Genomic DNA, 23,559 nt, shown 5'->3' with positions numbered 1-23,559 from the left:
GAGAGAAGCAGGCTCCTCACTGAGCAGGGAGTATGACGTGGGGCTCAATCCTGAGAACCCCGGGACCATGACCTGAACTGAAGGCAGAAGCTTAATCTACTGAGCCACCCAGGTGCCCCTATATTTTTGAAATGTAATGTTTAATAGCTCCCATTAAAATGTCATATGTATAGTATAATGTGGCTAAGAGTTGTGCTCCTGAGTCAGTTTTTAATTTGACACTATACTTTATCACTGACTATGCGGAATGCTGAGAAAGATGTTACTTTTCTGAGCCAGTTTTCAATTAAAACTTTAAAGATGGGAATGCCTAGGTGGCTCAATTGGTTGGGCGTCTGCCTTTGGCTCAGGTCATGGTCTGAGAGAAAGGCATGGCCTGAGAGTCCTGTGATCAAGGCCCCACATCAGGCTCCCAGCTTGGTAGTGAGTCTGCTTCTCCTCCCAGTTCCCCTGCTTGTGCTCTCTCTCTAATCAGATTAAAAAACAAAAACAAAAAAACAAAAAACCCCACAAAACTTTAGAAATGAAGATAATGTTTGACTACTTTTAAAATGGGATGAAGGGGGGTGCCTGGGTGACTCAGTGGGTTAACCCTCTGCCTTCTGCTCAGGTCATGATCTTAGGGTCCTGGGATCGAGCCCCACGTCGGGCTCTCTGCTCAGTGGGGAGCCTACTTCGCTTTCCCCCTCTGCCTGCCTCTCTGCCTATTTGTGATTTCTCCCTCTCTCTGTTAAATAAATAAATAAAATCTTTTTAAAAATTACTAAAAAAAATAAAAATAAAATGGGATGAAGGAATAAGTGAAATAATGGATAATTCATGTATGATACTCAGCACAGTCATAAAAGCATCTAATGGATGATAGCTACTATAATTATATTTTAATTATATTGTACTACTGGGGACATTTACAGTGTTTATTTCTATAGTTAAAACCCTTATACTTGGGGCTCCTGGCTGGCTCAGTGGGTTAAGCCGCTGCCTTCGGCTCAGGTCATGATCTCCGGGTACTGGGATCGAGTCCCGCATCGGGCTCTCTGCTCAGTAAGGAGCCTGCTTCCTCCTCTCTCTCTCTGCCTGCCTCTCTGCCTACTTGAGATCTCTCTCTGTCAAATAAATAAATAAAATATTAAAAAAAAAAAACAAAAACCCTTACACTTAAATTTTTGTGCTTATTTGATTAGTTCTTTATTCCTCAGACTGGAATAACAGGGTTAACCTTTTTCTATTTTGAGGATGTTAACACCTATAGCAAATTCTTTTACCCAAATAAATTAATCATATTTGAATTATCAGATTGGGATGGGGATTTTGTGGGATATCAAGTTTGAGAGTAAATTTGGTCTAGATTTTAGAAGGACTCAGGCATCAGTCTAACAATCTAAGAATTTTATTTTTTGTCTTCAGGCCCTTGGAAATTTGTGGAAGAGTTGACCAGAGGATGGTCATGGATAGTAATTTAGGAAGATTAATCTGCTATACCTTGAGGTCTTCTCCGACCATCCTTGTCTGATTAGGACACCCTGCTTGTACTTACGTACTACTCAATATGTCTTCTAATATAATATGTAATATATTTTATGTAAATATTTGTTTAAACGTTTCTCTTCTGCCTCTTGAGAACATGGGTTACCTATTGTAGTCCGAGCACCTAACACAGTATCTAACGTATGGTAGACACTGAGTAAAAATACTTCTTGAATGAGTTCATGAAAGTTTTGTTTTCTATTTTTCTGGAAACTAACTTGTTGGCTTTTGTCTTCCCTTTATGTTTTTTCCTGGGCTCCAAGGAGGAGGCATCTCCCTATTCCTTACTTGATATCTGCTTGAATTTCCTGACTACTCATCTTGAGAAGTTCTGTTCAGCAAGACAAGATGGAACATTGTGTCTGCAGGAACCTGGAGTATTCCCACAGGAGGTGGCTGATCGACTGCTTCAGACTATGGCTTTTCATGGTAAAAAATACACAGAGGAAATAAGAATTATGTGCTGTTAATTGGCATTGGATTTTGAGTGCTGCTGTGGCATTTAATTATTTTCTTAGAAAAGGCCAGATGAGTCTGATTCCAGGAAAAGGAATTCATTTATTTTTTCCTTTCCTGCCACTTACTGTGTAATTTGGAATAAGCATTTTTCTTTTCTAATCTAGGAAAATTGCTTCCTCTTTCTTTTCTTTTCTTTCCTTCCTTCCTTCCTTTCTTTCTTTCTTTCTTCTTCTTTTTCTGCTTTTCCCATGGCAAAAATAACTTTTTTTAAAAAAAGATTTTATTTGTGGAGCGCCTGGGTGGCTCAGTGGGTTAAGCCTCTGCCTTCGGCTCAGGTCATGATCTCATGGACCTGGGATCAAGCCCCACATCCGGCTCTCTGCTCAGCAGGGAGCCTACTCCTCCCCGCCCCCCGCCCCCGCTTGCTCTCTCTGTCAAATAAATAAAATCTTTAAAAAAAATAAATAAATAAAAAGATTTTATTTATTTATTTGACAGAGAGAAATCACAAGTAGGCAGAGAGGCAGGCGGGGGGCGGGGTGGGGAGCAGTCTCCCCGCTGAGCAGAGAGCCCCATGTGGGGCTCGGTCCCAGGACCCTGAGATCATGACCTGAGCCGAAGGCAGAGGCTTTAACCCACTGAGCAACCCAGGTGCCCCCAAAATAACTTATCTTTCAAAATATCCCTTTAGAAGTTTTCTGGTGTAAAGTACCTTATGTCTTCATTTGGCAGTGGGAAAAATAAACACTTACAGAAAAATGAGTTTCTGCTTTTGACCTTTGAATTGGGAAAGCATAGCTAATTTAGTACTTCTGTTTTCAAAAACGAATTTTGAAAATAAGTTGGGAGAGTCTTATCTGTGGTATTCTGTTTATGTAGAGGATTTTTATTATTTCTGATTAAGTTTTTTTTTTTTTTTTTTGCTTTGTAATCATTATATTAAGGAGACATTCATACATTCCAATTGCTTAATTCTGATAACCAGATTTAAGCTTGTGAACATGACTTTTTAAACATACAATTAAAGCTATTCATCATAATTTGCTATACTACCAACATTAAATTACAGTTACTTTGGAGAGTTAATTTAAGGTAAGCCTGTAGCATACCTTAAATAAAAAAAAAAAACCTTCCTATCTCATACATGCAAACTTCTCCACATAAATGTCTCTTCACTGTAAGTTACCCTTCTCCCGAAGCCACTACTCTGAAGCTTATCATGGTCCAAAGAGAAGGCAAAAAAGTATAACCAGGACTGATACATATATATGTATATATATATTAAAAAAAAGGGGAAGAAAAAGATGGCACAGAAGGGAATGCAATTCTACAAGTGCAAGCCCTCAAGCAGCAGAATATGACAAACCCCTTCTTTAAAGAGGTATCCTTTCTATCACTGATAACACAGGCCAAATTACATAGCATGCCATCTTCAAGTAACAGTTGAGGCAATAGATGCAGAGGCATCACAATGAATCCCACTTAACATAACTATAGACCAACACTTCTCTACAAATTCTTTGTCTGATTGCCAATTAAATACAAGTTTTAACTTCATAGCTTAACAATTAAGGGTCATACACTGACGTCAATACATACACCCAGCATTTCAGTCTGAGCTGTTTCATATACATAGAACTGAAATTAATTACAAGGTATGGCCTAACAAATGCTAGGGGAGATTTTTTTTGAAAGCAGTTTTTACAAATTTTTTTTTTTTAAAAGATTTTATTTATTTGACAGACAGAGATCACAAGTAGGCAGAGAGGCAGGCAGATGGAGAGTGAGAGAAGGAAGCAGGCTCCCCGCTGAGCAGAGAGCCTGATGTGGGACTCGATCCCAGGACCCTGAGATCATGACCTGAGCCGAAGGCAGCGGCTTACCCCACCGAGCCACCCAGGCGCCCAGTTTTTACAAATATTAAACTTATCTTCCACACTGAAATCATCATACATACGGGGCAAAGTTGGAGCTTTTATATTTGAGTTTATTCTTCATTTAACTTGTCACTACTATAGCTGAATATTAAAACAAAAACAATAGCAAGTAGTGAGCTATGATTATAGTCCTTCACTCATTCACTACTGCACATAAAATGCCAGCAGTGTTATTCACTGGCCCCATTAAGAGGTCTGACACTGAACACCACCCCTGGGATGATGTTCATCATTCTCATATGCTTCCCCATTGTAATGGCGCCGTCTTTCCTGATTTGGATCAAAGTCCACCAGTTCTACCTGGTCCATTTCATCAGTCTCTTCTACTTCCTTTCTCTCAGGTAGGAGTTTTTCCAGCAAAGAGAGTTTATCAGGAGACAGAAAGCCATTCTCAGGAAAATTTACCTTCAGTTGGATGATGAGGCGACCCTTCTCATATGGCCTACAATAAATTGGCATGCCTTCATTTAGCACACACTTGATATCTCCATGCTTGACAATTTGACCTGGATGAGAGGTGATGACAGTGGTTTGGCTGTCAAGAGTAGATATAGGCTTTTGAAAACCGCACAGTGCTTCAGCCAGCTGTATGTCCATACACATGAAAAGGTCTTCTCCTCGTTGAGTAAAAACAGCATGGTCCTTCTGATCTAAAACAATGATAATATCTCCTGGTTCCAGTCCTGGTTCTTGGTCTCTCTCACCATGGAATGTTATCTTCTGGCCATCTTTCATGCCTTTGTCAATATGAACTTCTAGAATCTTCTTCTCTCAAACTATCTTCCTTCCATTGCAGCTTTTACATCTATCTTTAGGACTGATCCGTTCTCCATGACCCTGGCACTCCATGCACACAGATTGAATTTGCTGAACCATTCCAGGTCCTATCTGATGAATTCTTATTTGCATTCCAGTACCTCGGCAATTGGGACAACACTCAACTGCTCCTTTCTTACCACCCGGCCTTCACATTTATCGCAAATCGCATTCTTTTGCAGAGCTAGTTATCTTGTTGCACCATTATATAAATCTTCTAAGGTTACTGAGAGCTGATGCACAACATTTTTACCTCTCCTTTCTCTCTGCATTCTTCCTCCTCCTCCAAAAAACATATCAAAGATGTCCATGGGGGAGCCAAAACCACCACCAGCTCCATCTTCTTTAATTGCCTGTTCACCTCCTTTGTCATATAATTCCCTTTTCTTTGCATCAGAGAGTACTTCATAAGCTTGAGAAATCTGTTTAAACTTCTCTCCTTCATTTGGATTCTTATCAGGGTGGTACTTCAAAGCCAGTTTCCTATAGGCCTTTTTCAGTTCTTCTTGGGTGGCATTGGGTTTGACCCCCAAAACATCATAATAAGTGGTTTCTTTCACCATTTTCTACAGCCGGTGAGAGGGCCGAGGCCGATGTGGGGGAGCAGGAAGGAGCGCGTTGCTGGGCGCAGCTCGGGTAGCCGCCGCTCTTCCACGTCTCACCGAGCGTTCTGGAAAGTTCCACCTATTTCTGATTAAGTTTTAAGTTGAAATAGATAATGCCATTTTTAATTTCGGTTTATAAACTCTTTTCAAGGAGGAAATATAATTTGTCCAAAACTATAAAATAGAATAACAATGTGGCAATAATAATTACTATCATTTACCTATTACCTGTTTCGTGCTAGGAATTTTATGTTTTCCTTGAATTTTCTCTAAAACCTTATAAAATAACCACTATTAAAAAAAGATAACTTTGGACGCCTGGGTGGCTCAGTGGGTTAAAGCCTCTGCCTTTGGCTCAGGTCATGGTCCCAGGGTCCTGGGATAGAGCCCTACATTGGGCTCTCTGCTCAGTGGGGATCTCTCTCCCTGCCTCTCTGCCTACTTGTGATCTCTGTCTGTCAAATAAATAAATAAAATCTTAAAAAAAAAGATAACTTTTATAATCCCATTTATATACAGATAAGGAAACTGATTCAGAAAAGTAACTTGTTAGAGGTCATAATGCTAGTAAATGGTAGAGTCCTAGTTCAGATCGAAGTCTGATTCCAAATCTGTGCTGTTTTCACTGCCACACAATCTTCCTACAACTACATTAGAGATATTCCTGTTCTATATGCCAGAGAATACTGTGCACTTTGCTTTGGCTTTATATATATGAATTATGAATCCAGATAATGTATTCCAAGGAGGGGTGGGAGAAATAATGGTATAATTGTGGCATTTTAGAATAATTTTAGAAAGAAGATGTTTGAACTCCTTGGTTTTCACTGAGTTGCTCAAGTCTGTAGTCTCTTTGAATTCAGCCTGCCAAAGGAACTGGGATGATACCAGTAGATAGATACTATATATGGTAAAGTTAAAGGCTCCTTACAACGCTGCACAACAATTTAAAAGATTATGTCAGTGCTTTCTTTCTTTTTGGTCTCAATTTAATGACTATGCTTAACATATTCAATTTAAATATATATACATATAACTAATCTTGTAAATCAAAGGAATAAATGTTAAGTAGAGTCTTAATTTGCCAGAAACTTTTTGAAATATAACTACTGATAGCTAATATTAGCAGCTAACATTTATTGAATACTTGTTATTGTGTACTAGCTCTGTGGCAAATGCTTTATATGGGTAAAATAATGGAAGCAGTTTTCAAATAAGTGTAACTAAATAATTACCCCCAGAGTAGTATCATCAGAATGTGTTTTCTACCTCTTCTTTTCAAGCTGCCTTCATATGAGAGAAGGTATATATATATATATACACACACACACACAAACACACATATATATATATATGAAGCTGCCTTCAGATCAGAGAAATAACTTAATGTCCTCATTTGTGTTACCTCAATGTTATTTCTGGCCTCATTCACCAGAAAGTGTTCTGAATTAATCTCTTTGCAAAAGAAACAAGAGTAGATAGTACTAACCTAAAACTAACATAATATTGTATGTCAACTATATTTCAGTAGTAAAAATAAAAATTGAAGAAGCAATCTGTGGAAAAAAAAACCTTACAGTATTTCCAGGCTGTGTTGTATATTATACAACAAGCTTGAAATTCAACTTATGAATTTGTCAGATGTAGATTAAGATAGGTAATAATTAAAATATAAAAAATTGAAAAACAAAGAGTGGATACTACTGACAATACACAAAAGAACATAATGCCAATTTTGTCACAATTTTTAAAAGTTTCATCAGTTTTTCTTTATCTGAACATTTTCATAAAAAATGGAAAAAAGTTCTATGAATACTTTTAGAATTTATAATATTTTTTCTAATAGCATAATGATTTTAGAAAATCTTAACTTATTTACATTCAGATTTTTCTATTTGCCCAATTCAAAAGAAAAATGATATTGGTAGCAGTTTTTATTAAAATAAGCCTGATGTTAAAGATTTTACTTACTGGGATCTTTGATTCCTTTGTCATAATCGTTGCTTATTCTGTGTCATGGTGCTAAAAGTTTTCTAGGAAATTTGTGTTTAAGAGCCAGGAATCAGAATATTTGCCATCTAATGCTTCTGTGTTATATTATGACCTAATCTAAATTTTTATACCTTGACATGGTCAGCCATATCTGTTTTGGGATTAAATTGAAAAGAATAATGCCTTTTGGCGGGGGGGGAAGAGTAATACCTTTTGAAACATTATGGATTGCATCCTTGAATAGTCACCTAGACTTCCTAGGTGACTGAGGGCTTATATTCCCTGAATAGTACCCCACTTCCCTGGAGGTTACATTGCTGGTCACCTCAACTCTTTATAGCCTAAAACAGAAAGAAAGAAAAGAATGCTTTGGGGCGAAATCCTTGCATTTAGGCTTCTGTACTTCAGTCCTTGAAAGAAGCCCTTTGAGGTCCCTGGGTGGCTCAGTTGGTTAAGTGTCTGCCTTCTGCTCAGGTCATGATCCCAGGGTGCTGGGATTGAGCCCCACATCTGGCTACTTGCTCAGCAGGGAGTCTCCCTCTCCCTCTATCCCCTGTTCATACTCTGTCTCTGTCTTTTTCTCTCTCAAATAAATTTAAAAAATGAAGAAGAAGCCCTTTAGGAACCCTCATTTAGAGCATATTCTTAAATGGGAGTACTGAGATGGCAGAGTAGGAGGATCCTAAGCTTCCCTCATTGCACAGACACATCTAGATAACACCCACATCAGTGCAGATAACCTACAGCATATTCTTAAATGTACATGGTCTTAATTACCATAACAAATTAGGAATTAATAATCTGAAGGGAACAACTAACAACCCAAGTGGATAGCATGACAGTAAAGGGAGATTTGGCTTAAATACATTGTAGCAAGTACAGTTATTTGGTCATGGAAAAAAGATTGGTGATTCTTCAGTATGTTTATATTTGAAAGAAGGGGAAGATAATCTAGAAAGATTTCCTTCAGATATAGTAATGACATTTGTGTAGTGCTTTCAGTTTACAGAATGATTTTTATATGTATTTTCTTATTTAATCTTCAGCAGTCCCTGTGAGGGAAATATAATTATTCAATACTTAACATAGTGCCAAGCATACAACAGATGAAGAATCTTATCTTTTATAGATAAAGAGTCTTCCTTTCTCAGATAAGGAATCTTAGACTTGTGGAATAATTTGTCTAGTGTCAAGGATGCCTGGGTGGCTCAGTTGGTTGAGCAGCTGCCTTCAGCTCAGGTCATGATCCCAGCGTCCTGGGATTGAGTCCCACATTGGGCTCCTTGCTCGGCGGGGAGCCTGCTTCTCCCTCTGCCTCTGCCTGCCATTCTGTCTGCCTGTGCTTGCTGTCTCCCCCTCTCTCTCTCTGATAAATAAATAAAATCTTAAAAAAAAAAAAAAAAAAGAGCAAATGAATGTTGGAACCAGGATTTAAACATAGGATTGATTTCTAAGATCTCATGCTCTTTTAAAAATTCTTTGCTCTTTTAATTCTATTACTCTTAAATGTAGAGACTTAAATTTAGTTTTTAGAAAAATTTACTTAATGTTGGGACGCCTGGGTGGCTCAGTTGGTTAAGCAGCTGCCTTCGGCTCGGGTCATGATCCCAGCGTCCTAGGATCGAGTCCCACATGGGCTCCCTGCTCAGCAGGGAGCCTGCTTCTCCCTCTGCCTCTGCCTGCCACTCTGTCTGCCTGTGCTCACTCACTCTGACAAATAAATAAATAAAATCTTTAAAAAGAAAAAAAAAAAGAAAGAAAAATTTACTTAATGTAGATTGTTGACCCACAGGGGCCAGGAATAACCTGTTTTGCTATATATATGTATATGATATCAAAATTTGAGAGCAAAACCATTGTTTTGTTTTTTAGTTCTAAGATTTCCATTTGGTGGTGGTGGTGGTGGTGGTGGTGGTTCTTCTTTTTTAAAGATTTTCTTTATTTACTTGAGAGAGAGAGAGCATGAGTGGTTGTGGGGGAGGGGCAGAGGGCAAGGGACAGGCCGACTTACTGTTGAGCAGGGAGCCCAACACAGGTCTCAAATCCCAGGACCCCAAGATCATGACTTGAGCTGAAGGCAGACACTTAACTGACTGAGCCACCCAGGCGCCCCATTTGGTTCTTTATATTTTCTGTTTCTTTGCTTTGGCTTTCTATTATTTCTTTTTGAGCATGTTTATAATTGCTCACATGCATTTTTATGATGGCTTCTTTAAAATCTGTCAAATTTAACATTTGTATTATCTCAGTGTTGACATCTATAGATTTTCTTTTTTTTATTTTGAGATCTTTTGGTCCTTGGTATGATGAGTGATTTTTTATTGAAATCTGGACATTTAGGGTATTAGGAGACTTTTCTGTTTTAGTTTGTATTTCTGACACTACTCCAGCAGGGGAAGGTAGAGGCACTGCTTTGTTATTGCCAGATTGGGGTAAATGTTCTGGTTTCCATGTGACTTCTGTTGACACCCAAGATATGGGGCTTCTCATTACTGTTCTGCAGGGAATGGCATTTTGTTCCCCACTAGGATTCTACTGGTACCTCCCTAGCTGAGAGGAGTGTGAGTACTTTATTTCTCTCCCCAGTTGGCCTCCACTGACACCATGTTGGGGTGGTGGCCTCATTACTGTTGGGCAGTAGTGAAAGTTTTGACTCTTCTTCAGGCCTTTTTTGAGATCACCCCAGCAGGGAGGGGAGGAGCACCTCATTACTGCCAAATGAATGTGAAAGTACAGGCTCCCCACATAATATCCATCACCATCACTGGGGAAAGAGTGGTTCTTACCACCTAACATGGATGAAAGTCCTGGCTCCCTACTCAGCCTTTTCTAACACCTCCCTGTGGAGAGATTGGAACAACTAGTTACAGCTAGCAAGGGTAAAAGTCTAAGATCCCCTTGTGGCATATGCTGGTGTTGGGGGTGCTGGAACCACAGTCTTTTCTGTGGTGTTTGGCTGAAGGTAAGTAGTTCTTTTCTGAAAGTTTCTGTCTTGTTAAACTGCTTTCTTCCTGGTTCTTTAGCTAGAATGAGAAGATTATTTTGGAGCCTTTTGCGGGGGGGTGGTGCTCTGTCAGCATTTCTGGGTTACCAATTTCTTCAACTTTAAGTCTGAGATATATGGAGCAAGAAAAAAATTCAGGAACCTCACCATACCATTTTTTGGGTCCCAAGGTCCCTAGCTGCTCTGCTTTTCTTCTGTTTATCTTTCAGTGTTACCTACCCTATCTTCTACCCGCCTCATTTCTTGCCTCTCCCCACTTGCATGCTTAAATCTCTGGGATTACACCAGGTTCTCAGTCATATCTTGGTTTTTACCAGTGTTCTTCCTCTCTTTATCAGGGAAACATCTTATAGCTCTACCTGTTTCTTACACTCAAGCAATGTAGAACTACTTGCCATTTTCTAATTATGTGTTGTGCTTTTCCATGTCTGAGGCCTTTTGGGGGGCATTTTAAAAATTGAGATAAAATTGACATACAATATATTAGTTTCAAGTGTACAACATAATTGATTTGATATATGTATGCGCTAAAGCTTTATTTAGTCTTCCTTTAATACCCTTCATCTTCTTTCTCCCTCCTTGAATTTTTCCTTCATCTTTGAAGGACTTACTCAAAGATTACCTCTTCTGTTGAATCTTTCTAGGTCTTCAGGAATGATGGGTTGCTTCCTTTTCTTTGTTTCCATGGTACTTTGTACTTGACTCTGATATACCATAGATCTCATTTTGTTACATTAACACTTTCACTCCATGGAATTGTGAATTCTTTGAGTATAGGGGCATAGCTTAATATTCTTTGTATACACATTTGGTAGTGTTTGACATATAGTAATTGTTTAATAACTGCTCAGTGGCTGGAACCTTACTATGAAATTTACACCCCTGAAATAGAATTCCGGTAGTTTAAAACACTATCTCTAGAACTGCACTGCCTAAGAGAAATAAAACATGAGCCGCAACTGTGAGGCACATATGTAATTTATTTTATTTTATTTTATTTTATTTTTTAATTTTATTTATTTGACAGAGAGAGAGGGAGGGAGAACACAAGCAGGGGGAGTAGGTGAGGGAGAAGCAGGCCCCCCACTGAGCAGGGAGCCCGACACAGGGCTCAATCCCAGGACCCAGGGATCATGATCTGAGCTGAAGGCAGAGCTGAGTCACCCAGGCACCCCCACGTAGATAATTTTAAATTTACTAGTGGCCACATTTTAAAAGTAGAAAAAGGTGAAACTAATTCATAATTTTATTAAGCCAGTACATCCAAAATACCATTTTAACATGTAGTCAATATGAAAGTTATTAATGAGATATTATATATATATATGTATATATATATATATATATATTTTTTTTTTTTTTAACTAAATCTTCAAGATCTGATGTATATTTTACACTTACAGCAAACCTCAGTTTGGGCTGTCTGCATTTCAAGTGCTCAATAGCTGTGTGTAGCTGGTGGCTACTGGTTTGGACAGTATAGTTCTAGAATAATGGAGTTCTTCATATGTAGTCATTTTTGTCCACTGTGACAGGTAAAGGTTTTTCTTGATTTTAACTTTTTAACCATAAATAAGTCTGCAAAATGCACTGGAAAGCAGTGTTCCCTTTAAAAAAATACTTTAGTTCTGGGGTGCCTGGGTGGCTCAGTAGGTTAAGCCTCTGCCTTCGGCTCGGGTCATGATCCCAGGGTCCTGGGATCGAGCCCCGAATCATGCTCTCTGCTCAGCGGGGAGCCTGCTTCCTCCTCTCTCTCTGCCTGCCTCTCTGCCTACTTGTGATCTCTCTCTCTGTCAAATAAATAAATAAAATCTTAAAAAAAAAGAAAGCCTACAGGATGTTTTTTTTTTTTTTTACAGAATGTTTTTTAAATAAATAAATAATTAATTAAAAAATTAAAAAATACTTTAGTTCTAATACAGAGGTGACCCTTAGCTGTATCTTTAGCCCAAGCTGTATGAATCTGTTTAGTATGAGTCTGCTGAAGTGCCACTTAGAGTTCTTCCCTTGACTCCAGGCTATTTATTTACCTGGTCCCAATTGTACACTCACCCTGGACTGTTCTTAGGCTATCTTTTATTGGCATGCCTGTTACTTTCACAGGAAATGTTGTTTAATTGATAGGTGATATGGTTGAGATTGATGTGGTTCCAAGACATCATATACTTCTGGCACTGTTAGTTGCTAGTCAGGTAGATCTCTAAGGGACTTTAAGAGGTTCCTGTATCCACTTTATTTGAATTTAATCTGACAGAAAGTTGACTATAACCTAGGTCCTTTTTTTTTAAGATTTTATTTTGTATTTATTTGGCAGAGAGAGAGGAAATATAAGCAGGGGGAGTGGGAGAGGGAGAAGCAGGCTTCCTGCTGAGCAAGGAGCTGGACGCGGGGCTCTGTCCCAGGACCCCGGGATCATGACCTGAGCCAAAGGCAGACTCTTTTTTTTTTTTTTTTTTTTAAAGATTTTATTTATTTATTTGACAGAGAGAGATCACAAGTAGGCCGAGAGGCAGGCAGAGAGAGAGAGGAGGAAGCAGGCTCCCTGCTGAGAAGAGAGCCTGATGCGGGACTCGATGCCAGCACCCTGAGATCATGACCTGAGCTGAAGGCAGCGGCTTAACCCACTGAGCCACCCAGGCGCCCCCAAAGGCAGACTCTTAAGGGCTGAGCCACCCAGGTGCCCCTAACCTCTAGATCCTTTTAATAAGATTTCAGATCTAGCCAGTGATCTGAATAATTTGCAGATATGCATGTGCTAAATATATGTGTGTATATATATATACACGCACACACACACACATATATTACACCTTTTTATTCATTCAAAGATCATATATATATGTATGTATGTATGTTTGTGTGTATAATAATGTATTATAGTGAAATTGAAGGATAGACTAGTAATGGTAACATTAATTGGTAACAGTTAATTCCCCAGATTCAGTAGCTTAACATAAAGTTTGTTTTACCTCACCCATGGTACATAAATGCTGCAAATCCGTGGAGGGTTGTTCTCCATGGTCACTCTTGGATCCAAGCTGATGGAGGCTCCACTTTCAGAAATCTATTCTGTCTAGAACTTGAAGACTCCTCATTTGTCATAGCGGGAAAAGATAGCATGGGAAATTGTGTACTGGCTCTCAGGTGCTTCAGCCTATAGGCCATTGGTCAAAACTAGGCACATAGCCCCATCTAATTCCAAGGGTAGGATGGGAAATGTAGCTGTCTACAGGTCCGGGAAGGCATGAACCAGATGTTAGCGAATATCTATAAGATCTACCACAGTCACTTGCTAGCTCTGTGACCTTGGAAAGCCACTTTTCTCACCCTAGTGTATTCATCTCTAAGTTGTAATCATAATATTCTTACCCCATGGAATTGTTATGTATATTAAATGAAATATTGTTACATGGGTGTGCTTTGGAAATGTAAGTATGCTGGAAATTTTAGCTATTCTTTTTTTTTTTTTAAAGATTTTATTTATTTATTTGATAGAGAGAGATCACAGGTAGGTAGAGAGGCTGGCAGAGAGAGAGAGAGAGGGAAGCAGGCTCCCTGCTGAGCAGAGAGCCCGATGTGGGACTCGATCCCAGGACTCTGAGATCATGACCTGAGCCGAAGGCAGCGGCTTAACCCACTGAGCCACCCAGGTGCCCCTGGAAATTTTAGCTATTCTTTAATTATTTTTTGAAATTGAGGTGTTACTTGTTTTTTTTCCAGGTCTACTGAATGATGGAACTGTAGGTATTTTCAGGGGCAATCAGATGCGCTTAAAGCGTGCTTGCATTCGCAAAGCCAAGATCTCTGCTGTTGCTTTCCGGAAAGCCTTCTGCCATCACAAGTTAGTGGAACTTGATGCTACAGGTGTGAATGCAGACATCACGATTACAGACATAATCACTGGGCTTGGCAGTAACAAATGGATCCAGCAAAATCTCCAGTGCCTAGTGCTGAACTCGTTAACTCTTTCCCTCGAAGATCCTTACGAGCGGTGCTTCAGCCGGCTTTCTGGCCTTCGAGCGTTAAGCATCACCAATGTTCTCTTTTACAATGAAGACCTCGCTGAAGTTGCCTCATTGCCAAGATTAGAGAGCCTGGATATTTCTAACACCTCAATCACAGACATCACAGCTTTGCTGGCCTGCAAAGACCGACTCAAGTCTCTAACCATGCACCACTTGAAGTGTTTAAAAATGACAACTACCCAGATACTGGATGTTGTGCGGGAACTAAAACATCTGAATCATCTTGACATTTCAGATGATAAACAGTTTACATCAGACATAGCTCTTCGCCTACTAGAACAAAAAGACATCCTACCCAACCTTGTCTCCCTGGATGTTTCTGGGAGAAAGCATGTGACAGATAAAGCTGTTGAAGCCTTTATACAACAACGGCCCAGCATGCAGTTTGTAGGTTTGCTGGCCACTGATGCAGGTTACTCTGAATTCCTCACCGGTGAAGGACATTTAAAGGTTAGACTTTTAAAATGTATTATTTTGTCAGGCTGACCAATGTCTTAGCTGCATAAGGTTCCATTAAGATGAATGTCTAACAATATATGGAACATGTCTGTGAAAGATGGCATTGTATAGTGGAAAGGCCTTGCTTTCAAGTCAGAGAGTCCCAGTTAAAATCCTAGCCTGCTTGCTTCATGACCCAGACCAAGAGATGATGTAACTTTTTGGGTTTCCATTTCTTTATTTACAAAACAGATATTCTATCTAACAAATTCTTCCAAAGGTTAGTAATTATATATGTAAAGTGCTAGTCGTGTAGTGGGCCTTGGATAAGTGATAGTTCTTATGATGGTAATATTTAGATATTTTGAACCACTGTAACATACCATTTCTAATTAGTCACTACTCCTTCTTGAATTGATATTCATTGGGAAGTTAAGTTCTCCAAGGAGATCTTTACCATAGAAATGGTGTAATTTTCATGCCTAATGATTTAAATTCATCTGCTTGGTACTTGGGATTCAGAGATAAAAAAGATATAGGATCTGCTTCTAAGGAACTTAGTCTTGGTGATGATACAGTCATAAATAACTATAAAGCCAAAGATCAGTGTAATCGCTGTAAAAGAGTAGAAGAAATTTCTTCCAGCTGGAGAATTGGGGGCTTGATGGAAAAGATGGTAGCTGAGTCATACCTTGAAGGATAGAATTGTGGCAAGTTTAAGCTAATATTTTCCTAATGTACACTGTATCCTCTAGATGCCTTACATTGATAGGTATTAGCCCCATTTTATAGATGAGAATCATAGACTCAGAAATTATATGATTTACAGTTAGTAAGAACCAACATTTGGATTTTTATCTCTAATTCCAGAGCCCCATTTTTTCCCCCTACTACCTACTACTTAAGCAGAAGCATCCTTTGATCCTACCTGGAGCAGAGTCAGGGATGGCCTGAAAGTGGATATTGTGACCCAAAAGGCAAGGTACCTTTTTTGAGTAATCATGACAGACTCAAAAAAGGAGAAGGAAAGTTTAGTTGTAAATATAAACATCTCAGTTCTTAGGTATTTGTAAATTTAGGCCTTAAAAAATAGGATGTAGAAAATGATTTTGAATTATTCTTTTTTATTCATTCAATATTTTACCAAGTGGTCACCGTACGGGGCATGGGGATTTGATGGTGAGGGCAAAAAGGCATGATTTTGCCCTCATGGAGCTTGTAATTTAGTGAGGGAATCAAGTAATCAAATGCCATGTGCCAACAGTATATGTGTGCTTTAAATATACGTACACACATATACATTTAAATATGTATGTATTTATGTATATTATATATACATGCTGTATATATGCTTTATACTGTGCTAAAATCTAGAAGATAATGCAGTATTATATATGAAAATGTTTAACAGAGAGACTTGACTTAATATAAGGCTTCTCTGAAGAATTAATGAATGAGTGGAGATCTTAAGGGTGAATAACTTGGTAGAGAACATTCCAGGCAATGAGAAGAATTAATGCAGAATATGTGTGGTAGAATGGAGCATGATACATCCAAGGAACTGAAAGAAAGGCCACTGTGGCTAGACCTCAAAAGTAGAAATTCACAGAGCAATGAGATGAGGCTGGAAAAGTAGGTAGACACCAGGGTCAGACTTGGAAAGGTCACATAAGCCAGGTGCAGGGCAATAAGAAGTGTGAGGAACTGACTTAACAATTTGTTATGGAGCAAGACAGATTTTTAGCACAGGGTTTTTTGATGAAGGAAATGTAAAAATGTAAATTACTATTCTAATGTTACTTAACTGCCAAACAAATTGGTCTAATAGTAAAGGATTCTAAAAATTAAAAGGGGACGAAATCCCCCGTGGTCTGGGAGTTGAGGGAGAATTTCCCAGAAGAGGTGAGCATCCTAAAGGATGAAAGGAATGTGTCCCTGATATGTTAAGCTAAATAATATTTTCAAGGCAAAGATGTAATAGGTATGATCCCAGAGCAGTATAGTTTTTGCTGGTTTCTTCTTAAGACCAACAGACAACCCTCCAGTGAATTAGCCTGACTTACGAAATTGAGGCTAGTAGGACATCTGTATTTCACAATGCCTCTGTGAAACAAGTTTGATTTCACAAACAGAGCTGTTATTACTTTGAAATCTTGACCATATGAAACACCTACTTTATTTGGTATCATTATCTATTTTCCTCCTACATAAACATTAAAGTAGTGATTCTTACCCTGCACTACAGTTAAAATCACCTAGAATGTAATTATGTGAAATGATGTTTATGTTAATCAACCTTATCATGGTATCATTTCCCAATATATACATGTATCATATCATCATGTTGGATATCTTAAACTTACACAATGATATTTGTCAGTAATATCTTTGATAAAGCTGGGGGAAATGATTTATTTACTTACTTACTTTAAAGATTTTATTTTAGGTAATCTCTGTACCCAACTTGGGGCTCAAACTCACCACCCCTAAATCAAGAGTCACATGCTCTAAGGGCACCTGGGTGGCTCAGTAGGTTAAACCTCCAACTCTTGATTTCAGCTCAGGTCATGATCTCTGGGTTGTAGGATCGAGCCTCATGTGGGGTTCTCCACTGGGCGTGGAGTGTGGTCAGGATTCTCTCTCTAACCCTCTTTCCCCTGCCCTTCTTTTTCTCCCTGCCCCACCAAAAAAAAAAAAAAAAAATTACATTCTGTACAAACTGAGCCAGACACACACCCCTGGAAAAAAATTTTTAATTAAAAGAAATCACTTGTGGAGCTTGAACAACTAAATCAGAGCCACAGGGAGGTAGGACTCAGGAATCAGTATTTTCTAAAGCTCCTTAGGTGATTACAGTATTCAGTCAATATTGAGAATCATTGTTTTAAAGTAATTTTATTTATTTATTTATTTTAATTTATTTTTTTAAAGATTTTATTTATTCATTTGACAGGCAGAGATCACAAGTAAGCAGAGAGGCAGGCAGAGAGAGAGAGGCGGAAGCAGGCTCCCTGCTGAGCAGAGAGACCCATGCGGGGCTCTATCCCAGGACCATGACCTGAGCTGAAGGCAGAGGCTTTAACCCACTGAGTCACCCAGGCGCCCTTATTTATTTTTTTTAGAAAAAGATCGTTGGGGGGCACCTTACTGGCTCAGTTGGAGGAGCATGGGATTCGATCTTGGGGTATGAGGTCAAGCCCCATGTTAGGTATAGAGATTACTCAGAACAAAATGCAGACTCAAAAAGAGATCATTGGAACTTTCCCCTTTGTTCACCTATATAGAAAAATTAATGTTTTTTTAAAATTATTCACTGATTTGAGATCTGGTAATAAGTCATGTTAAGGGAAGAGAGCTGAGATTGCCACATCTCCCTCCTTTTTAAAAATCTAGTTCAGCCAAGTTGTTGAAAAACTTGTCTGAAATGATTGTCTTAGTGTTGTGATGCTTTAAATTAGTTGAGGGGACACCTGGGTGGCACAGTTAAGCATCTGACTCTTGGTTTGGGTTCAGGTTGTGATCTCAGGGTTGTGAGATCAACCCCGTGACTCCAACCTCGGTGTCGGGCTCTGTGGTCAGTGCAGTCTGCTTAAGTTTCTCTTTGCTCTCCCTCTGCCCTGCCCATCTCCCACCCCTGGTCCAAATCAATCAATCAATCAATCAATCAATCAATCTTTAAAAAGTAAACTAGTTGAGGTTGACTTTTTGGCGTTACATACTTTGTTTTTTTAGGCCACACTAAGGAATGTAAGAAATAGAGACCCTGTGACTCCCCAGTATTCCTTATAAGGCACTATATGGTGCTCTGAAGGGGTGGTTATAAGAACTAGTTTGTTTTTTGCGCTTTCATGTGTATTACTTAGTTTAATCTCTTGACTCTGCAAGAGAGGTATTATTGTCCTTAGTGAGAGGGAATGTCTTTAAGGGTGACAGCTGGCTGATATTGGAGTCTGCTTTTGTATCTTGGACTATTTTGATTCCAAAGCATGTGTCCTTTCCACTACATCTCATTGTCTCTGAGAATCTTAGTTCTTTACTTTCCCCTCAATTTCTAGTCCCAACACAGAGGGTTTTCTTACTATAGAATTTCTGTCATTGTTTCCTCATCCAATTTGCTCTTCTCTCACCATCAGTTTTCTGAACCATCCATTTTATTGCATCTAGGATTTGTTGGCCATTTCATTCCCGGACTTTGGCGTTATATAGTAAGCTGTGGTTCCTAGTTCCTCAGAATCACTAGAAATGTGCTAAACCCAATATTAGTTCTCATATTTACTTAGCTTCCTAGGTATCACTCTTGTCTTTTTTTCAAACTTTTCTTACTACTGTGGTTAATTTCCTTTATTCGTTCTTTCTCATCTCCCAGGTTTCTAAATATTGGAGAGTTCCATTTCTTGGTCTTTATTTTATTTTATTTTTTTAAAGATTTTATTTATTTATTTGACAGAGAGAAATCACAAGTAGACGGACGGAGAGGCAGGCAGAGAGATAGAGAGGGAAGCAGGCTCCCTGCTGAGCAGAGAGCCCGATGCGGGACTCGATCCCAGGACCCTGAGATCATGACCTGAGCCGAAAGCAGCAGCTTAACCCACTGAGCCACCCAGGCGCCCCCATTTCTTGGTCTTTAAATCTATATGCTGTACTTCTCCCTTGAACTAAGACTCCTATATTGAACGGCAATAGTCAATACCCAGTGAAGATCCATATAAAGTTTTCAAAGGCAGAAGAGTTGATCCATTTCAAAGAACATTTACTAAGTACTTTTTTTTTTTTTTTAAAGATTTTATTTATTTATTTGTAAGAGAGAGAGAGTGAGAGCGAGCACAGGCAGACAGAGTGGAAGGCAGAGTCAGAGGGAGAAGCAGGCTTCCTGCGGAGCAAGGAGCCCGATGTGGGACTCGATCCCAGGACGCTGGGATCATGACCTGAGCCGAAGGCAGCTGGCTTAACCAACTGAGCCACCCAGGCGTCCCTACTAAGTACTTTTTAAAGACACCTGAATTCGTGCCCTTGAAATCAAGGAATTCTAGTCTATGGAGAGGAGACAGATAAATTTAAAAATAGGTTTAATTCAGTGTGAGAGATGCTTTAATAGAGTTATATACAGAGTGCTGTAAGAAAAGTTTTCCTTAGAATATAAATTTTAGCTTTACTCTGTATATTAAATATTACAAGGCTTAATTTAGTGGTTATGGGCATTTTCAAAGATTTTATTTATTTATTTATTTGACACAGATTGAGAGAGAGAGAGAGAGAGCGAGCGAGAGAGCACAAGCAGGCAGAGCACAGGCAGAAGGTGAGGGAGAAGCAGGCTCCCCACAGAGCAGGGAGCCCAATGCAGGGTTCAATCCCAGGACTCTGAGATCATGACCTGAGCTGAAGGCAGGCACTTAACTGAGTGAGCCACCCAAGCGCCCCTCTATTTTATCTTTTTAAATTTTCTACGGATTTTATTTATTTGAGAGAAAGAGAAAGGGGGGGGCGGAAGGAGAGGGAGACAGAGTCTTTTTTCTTTTTTTTTTTTAAGATTTTATTTATTTATTTGATAGAGAAAAAGACTGCAAGAGAGGAAACACAAGCAGTGGGAGAGGGAGAAGCAGACTTCCCGCCAAGCAGGGAACACAATGCTGGGCTTGATCCCAGGACCCTGGTATCATGATCTGAACCAAAGGTAGACACTTAACGACTGAGCCACTCAGGAGCCCGGGAGAGAGAGTCTTTTTTTTTTTTTAAGATTTTATTTATTTATTTGACAGAAATCACAAGTAGGCAGAGAGGCAGACAGGGGTTGGGGGGTGAGGCAAGGCAGGCTTCCTGCCAAGCAGAGAGCCCAATGGGGGGCTTGATCCCAGGACTCTGGGATCATGACCTGAGCCAAAGCAGAGGCTTTACCCACTGAACCACCCAGGGGCCCTTGGGAGAGAGAGTCTTAAGCAGACTCCACCCTGAGCATGGAGCCTGACACAGGGCATGATCTCATAACCCCGAGATCATGACCTAAGCCAAAACCATGAGTTGGATTCTTAACTGACTGGGCCACCCAGGCGCCCCATCTCTGTTTTAAATTGTTACATATAGATAACTTGATTTTTTAGCGTCTAGCATATGAAATTGGTTGAACTGAAGATGCTTGTAGTTTGAGGAGTCAGACTACTTGACTTGAGGGTTTATCACTGGCTAGATAAGTATTGATCACTGAATAAAACATACATGCAATGAAATTAGTTTAAAATATTTAACATTCCAGTAACAAAAGTTCTTTAAAGTTACATTCAGAGATAACTTGAGGCTGTATTTCATATAGATGCTATAAAGCAATTGAATCAACCAAGTACAGGTAAATGAAGTCTTACTGATAAAATCGTTAAACATATTCCCTCTTACAACCTTTTTTATTTCACGTAGTATTTCATTGTCTTTACAAATCTAAGAAAAATCTAAGAAAAAGTTCAGGATAATTCAAAAAGAATTGAACATCTGGAAAATTTTTATTATTCAGTAACCACTTATATATATGAATACATAATCAAGACCAATATGCATGTAGTATATATCACAGTTCTTTTTTTTTTCTTTTTTTTTTTTTTTTAAGATTTTGCTTATTTACCTTTATTAGAGAGCGTGAGAGCAGATGGAGGAGCAGAGGGGGAGGAAAGGGGAATCTCAAGCAGACTCTGCCCTGAGCAAGGAGCCCCACATGGGGCTCGATCTCAGGACCCTGAGATCATGACCTGGCCAAAATGAAAAGTCAGACCCTTAACTGACTAAGCCACCCATGTGCCCCTACTTCATATAGTTTAAAAAGCATTTGTAAAGAAACTTCCATTGTTCTGCCCTCAGGGAGAGAAGGAGCTTTACAATCCAACTGACAACTATTGTTTTTCTGACAACCAGGCAGCACCCAGTTAGTGTGATGTGTGAACATAAAAATGACTGCCATCTAGTCTAGGTTGTGGGGTGTCTGCTTGAGAGCACAGCATTTCAGGGCTGGCTTCTCTGAGCATAGAGTTGTCTTCATAGTAGATGGACAGAACTGGTCCTTGGACAGTCGTACAGCTAGCACTACCAGGTGCCTTTGCCCCACTCAGCTCTTTCAGCTATTACAGGAATGGTGTGGGTTTGCTGTTTGAGTGAGGAGAAACACAAGAATGGTCACAGATTCGTTAAAAATACATATTTATTTAAAAAAAAAGAAACTTCCATTGTTGTTTCTACAGTTTTACAAATGTTTACTTAATATGTGCTCTTGTGTCCATTTGGCATGATGTGTACTGTAGTCTGAGTCTTCCAATTTAAAGAGATTATAACTCTGAAGGACAGATTGGGGTTTTTTTTTTGTTTTGTTTTGTTTTTAACCTTCTTATAGATAAGACAGATGCCAGGATCATAAACAACCAATGTGTAGCTTAAGAAGTGCGGGGGTGCCTGGGTGACTCAGTCATTTGGGCATCTGCCTTTGACTTGGGTCATGGTCTCAGGGTCCTGGGATGGAGCCCTGCATCAGGCTCCCTGCTCAGCAGGGAGTCTGCTTCTTCTTCTGTCTCTGCTGCTTGTTCTTGCACACACACACTCTCTCTCTCCCCATAAAGGAAGGAAGGAAGGAAGAGAGAGAGAAAGAAAAGGAGGAAGGAAGGAAGGAAGGAAGGAAGGAAGGAAGGAAGGAAGGAAGAAAAAGTGCAAATAAGGGGGGCACCTTGGTGGCTCAGTTGGTTAAACATCTGACTTGATTTCTGCTCAGGTCATGATCTCAGGGTTGTGAGATCGAGTCCTATGTTGGGCTCTGTCCAGGTGTGGAGCCTGCTTAAGACTTTCTCCCTCTCCCTTAGTCTCCCCCGCACCCGCTCCTGCAAAAAAAAAAAAAAGAAATGCAAATAAAGTGAACACACTTGAAGCCATTACTCAGGTTAATAAATAGAACTTTCAGCTACCCTGAAGTTTCTCTGTGCCCCATCTTGATCATAGCTCTCTCCTTCTCCATAAAATTAACCTCTATTCTATCTTTAATAATAATAATGTCGGGGCACCTGGGTGGCTCAGTCATTGGGCATCTGACTTTGGCATGGGTCATGATCCCAGGGTCCTAGGATCGAGTCCCACCTCCGGCTCCCTGCTCGGTGGAAAGCTTGCTTCTCCCTTTCCCACTGCCCCGGCTCTGTTCCCTCTCTCGCTGTGTCTTTCTCTGTCAAATAAATAAATAAAATCTTCAAAAAATAATATAATAATAATAATGTCCTTATTTTTTAATAGTTTTATGATCTTTTTATCTCTAGGCTTTTAGTTAATCTTGCTCATTTTTAAAACTTATATGTCTTTGAGGGATACCTGGGTGGCTCAATCAGTTAAGAGTCTGCCTTTGGCTCAGGTCATGATCCCAGTGTCCTGGGATTGGGTTCTGTATTGGGCTCCTTGCTCAGAAGGGAGCCTGCTTCTCCTTCTGCCTGCTGCTCTCCCTATGTGTGTGCTCGCTGACTCGCCCTCCCCACCTCCACCCTGACAAATAAATAAAATCTTAAAAAAAAAGAACTAAAAAAACAAATTATATGTCTTTTGAATACCTTTATTTTACAGATTCCTTCTCCCTTCCTTTCTTTTCCTTACAATTTGTCTATTAAAAGATCCAACCTTTTGGACTTGTAGACTTTGTCTCAGTCTGGATATTCTTAATTAATAATAATAATTATATTAATTAACATCATCATTATCATTATTATTAAAGTCATCTCTACATCCAGTGTGGAGCTTGAACTTACAATCCC

The 23,559-nt window shown here is 39.4% G+C and overlaps 1 protein-coding gene and 1 pseudogene across 1 annotated transcript in view; one reads left to right on the top strand and one right to left on the bottom strand.

Annotated features, from left to right (window-relative positions):
* The window catches only part of ZYG11B (zyg-11 family member B, cell cycle regulator), a 92,647-nt gene that overhangs the window by 23,334 nt on the left and 45,754 nt on the right, over positions 1–23,559 (top strand). The window contains exons 2-3 of the mRNA XM_032303641.1: positions 1,791–1,956; positions 14,061–14,815. Coding sequence (XP_032159532.1) covers positions 1,791–1,956; positions 14,061–14,815 — 921 coding nt within the window. The remainder of the gene's footprint in view (positions 1–1,790; positions 1,957–14,060; positions 14,816–23,559) is intronic.
* LOC116568123 lies at positions 3,999–5,378 on the bottom strand (annotated as a pseudogene).

Source organism: Mustela erminea, chromosome 10 (assembly GCF_009829155.1).
Source record: "Mustela erminea isolate mMusErm1 chromosome 10, mMusErm1.Pri, whole genome shotgun sequence".
NCBI classification, from domain to species: Eukaryota; Metazoa; Chordata; class Mammalia; order Carnivora; family Mustelidae; genus Mustela; species Mustela erminea.
The sequence above is the reverse complement of the archived record's forward strand: the minus strand, read 5'-3'. Positions and strand labels throughout refer to the sequence as shown.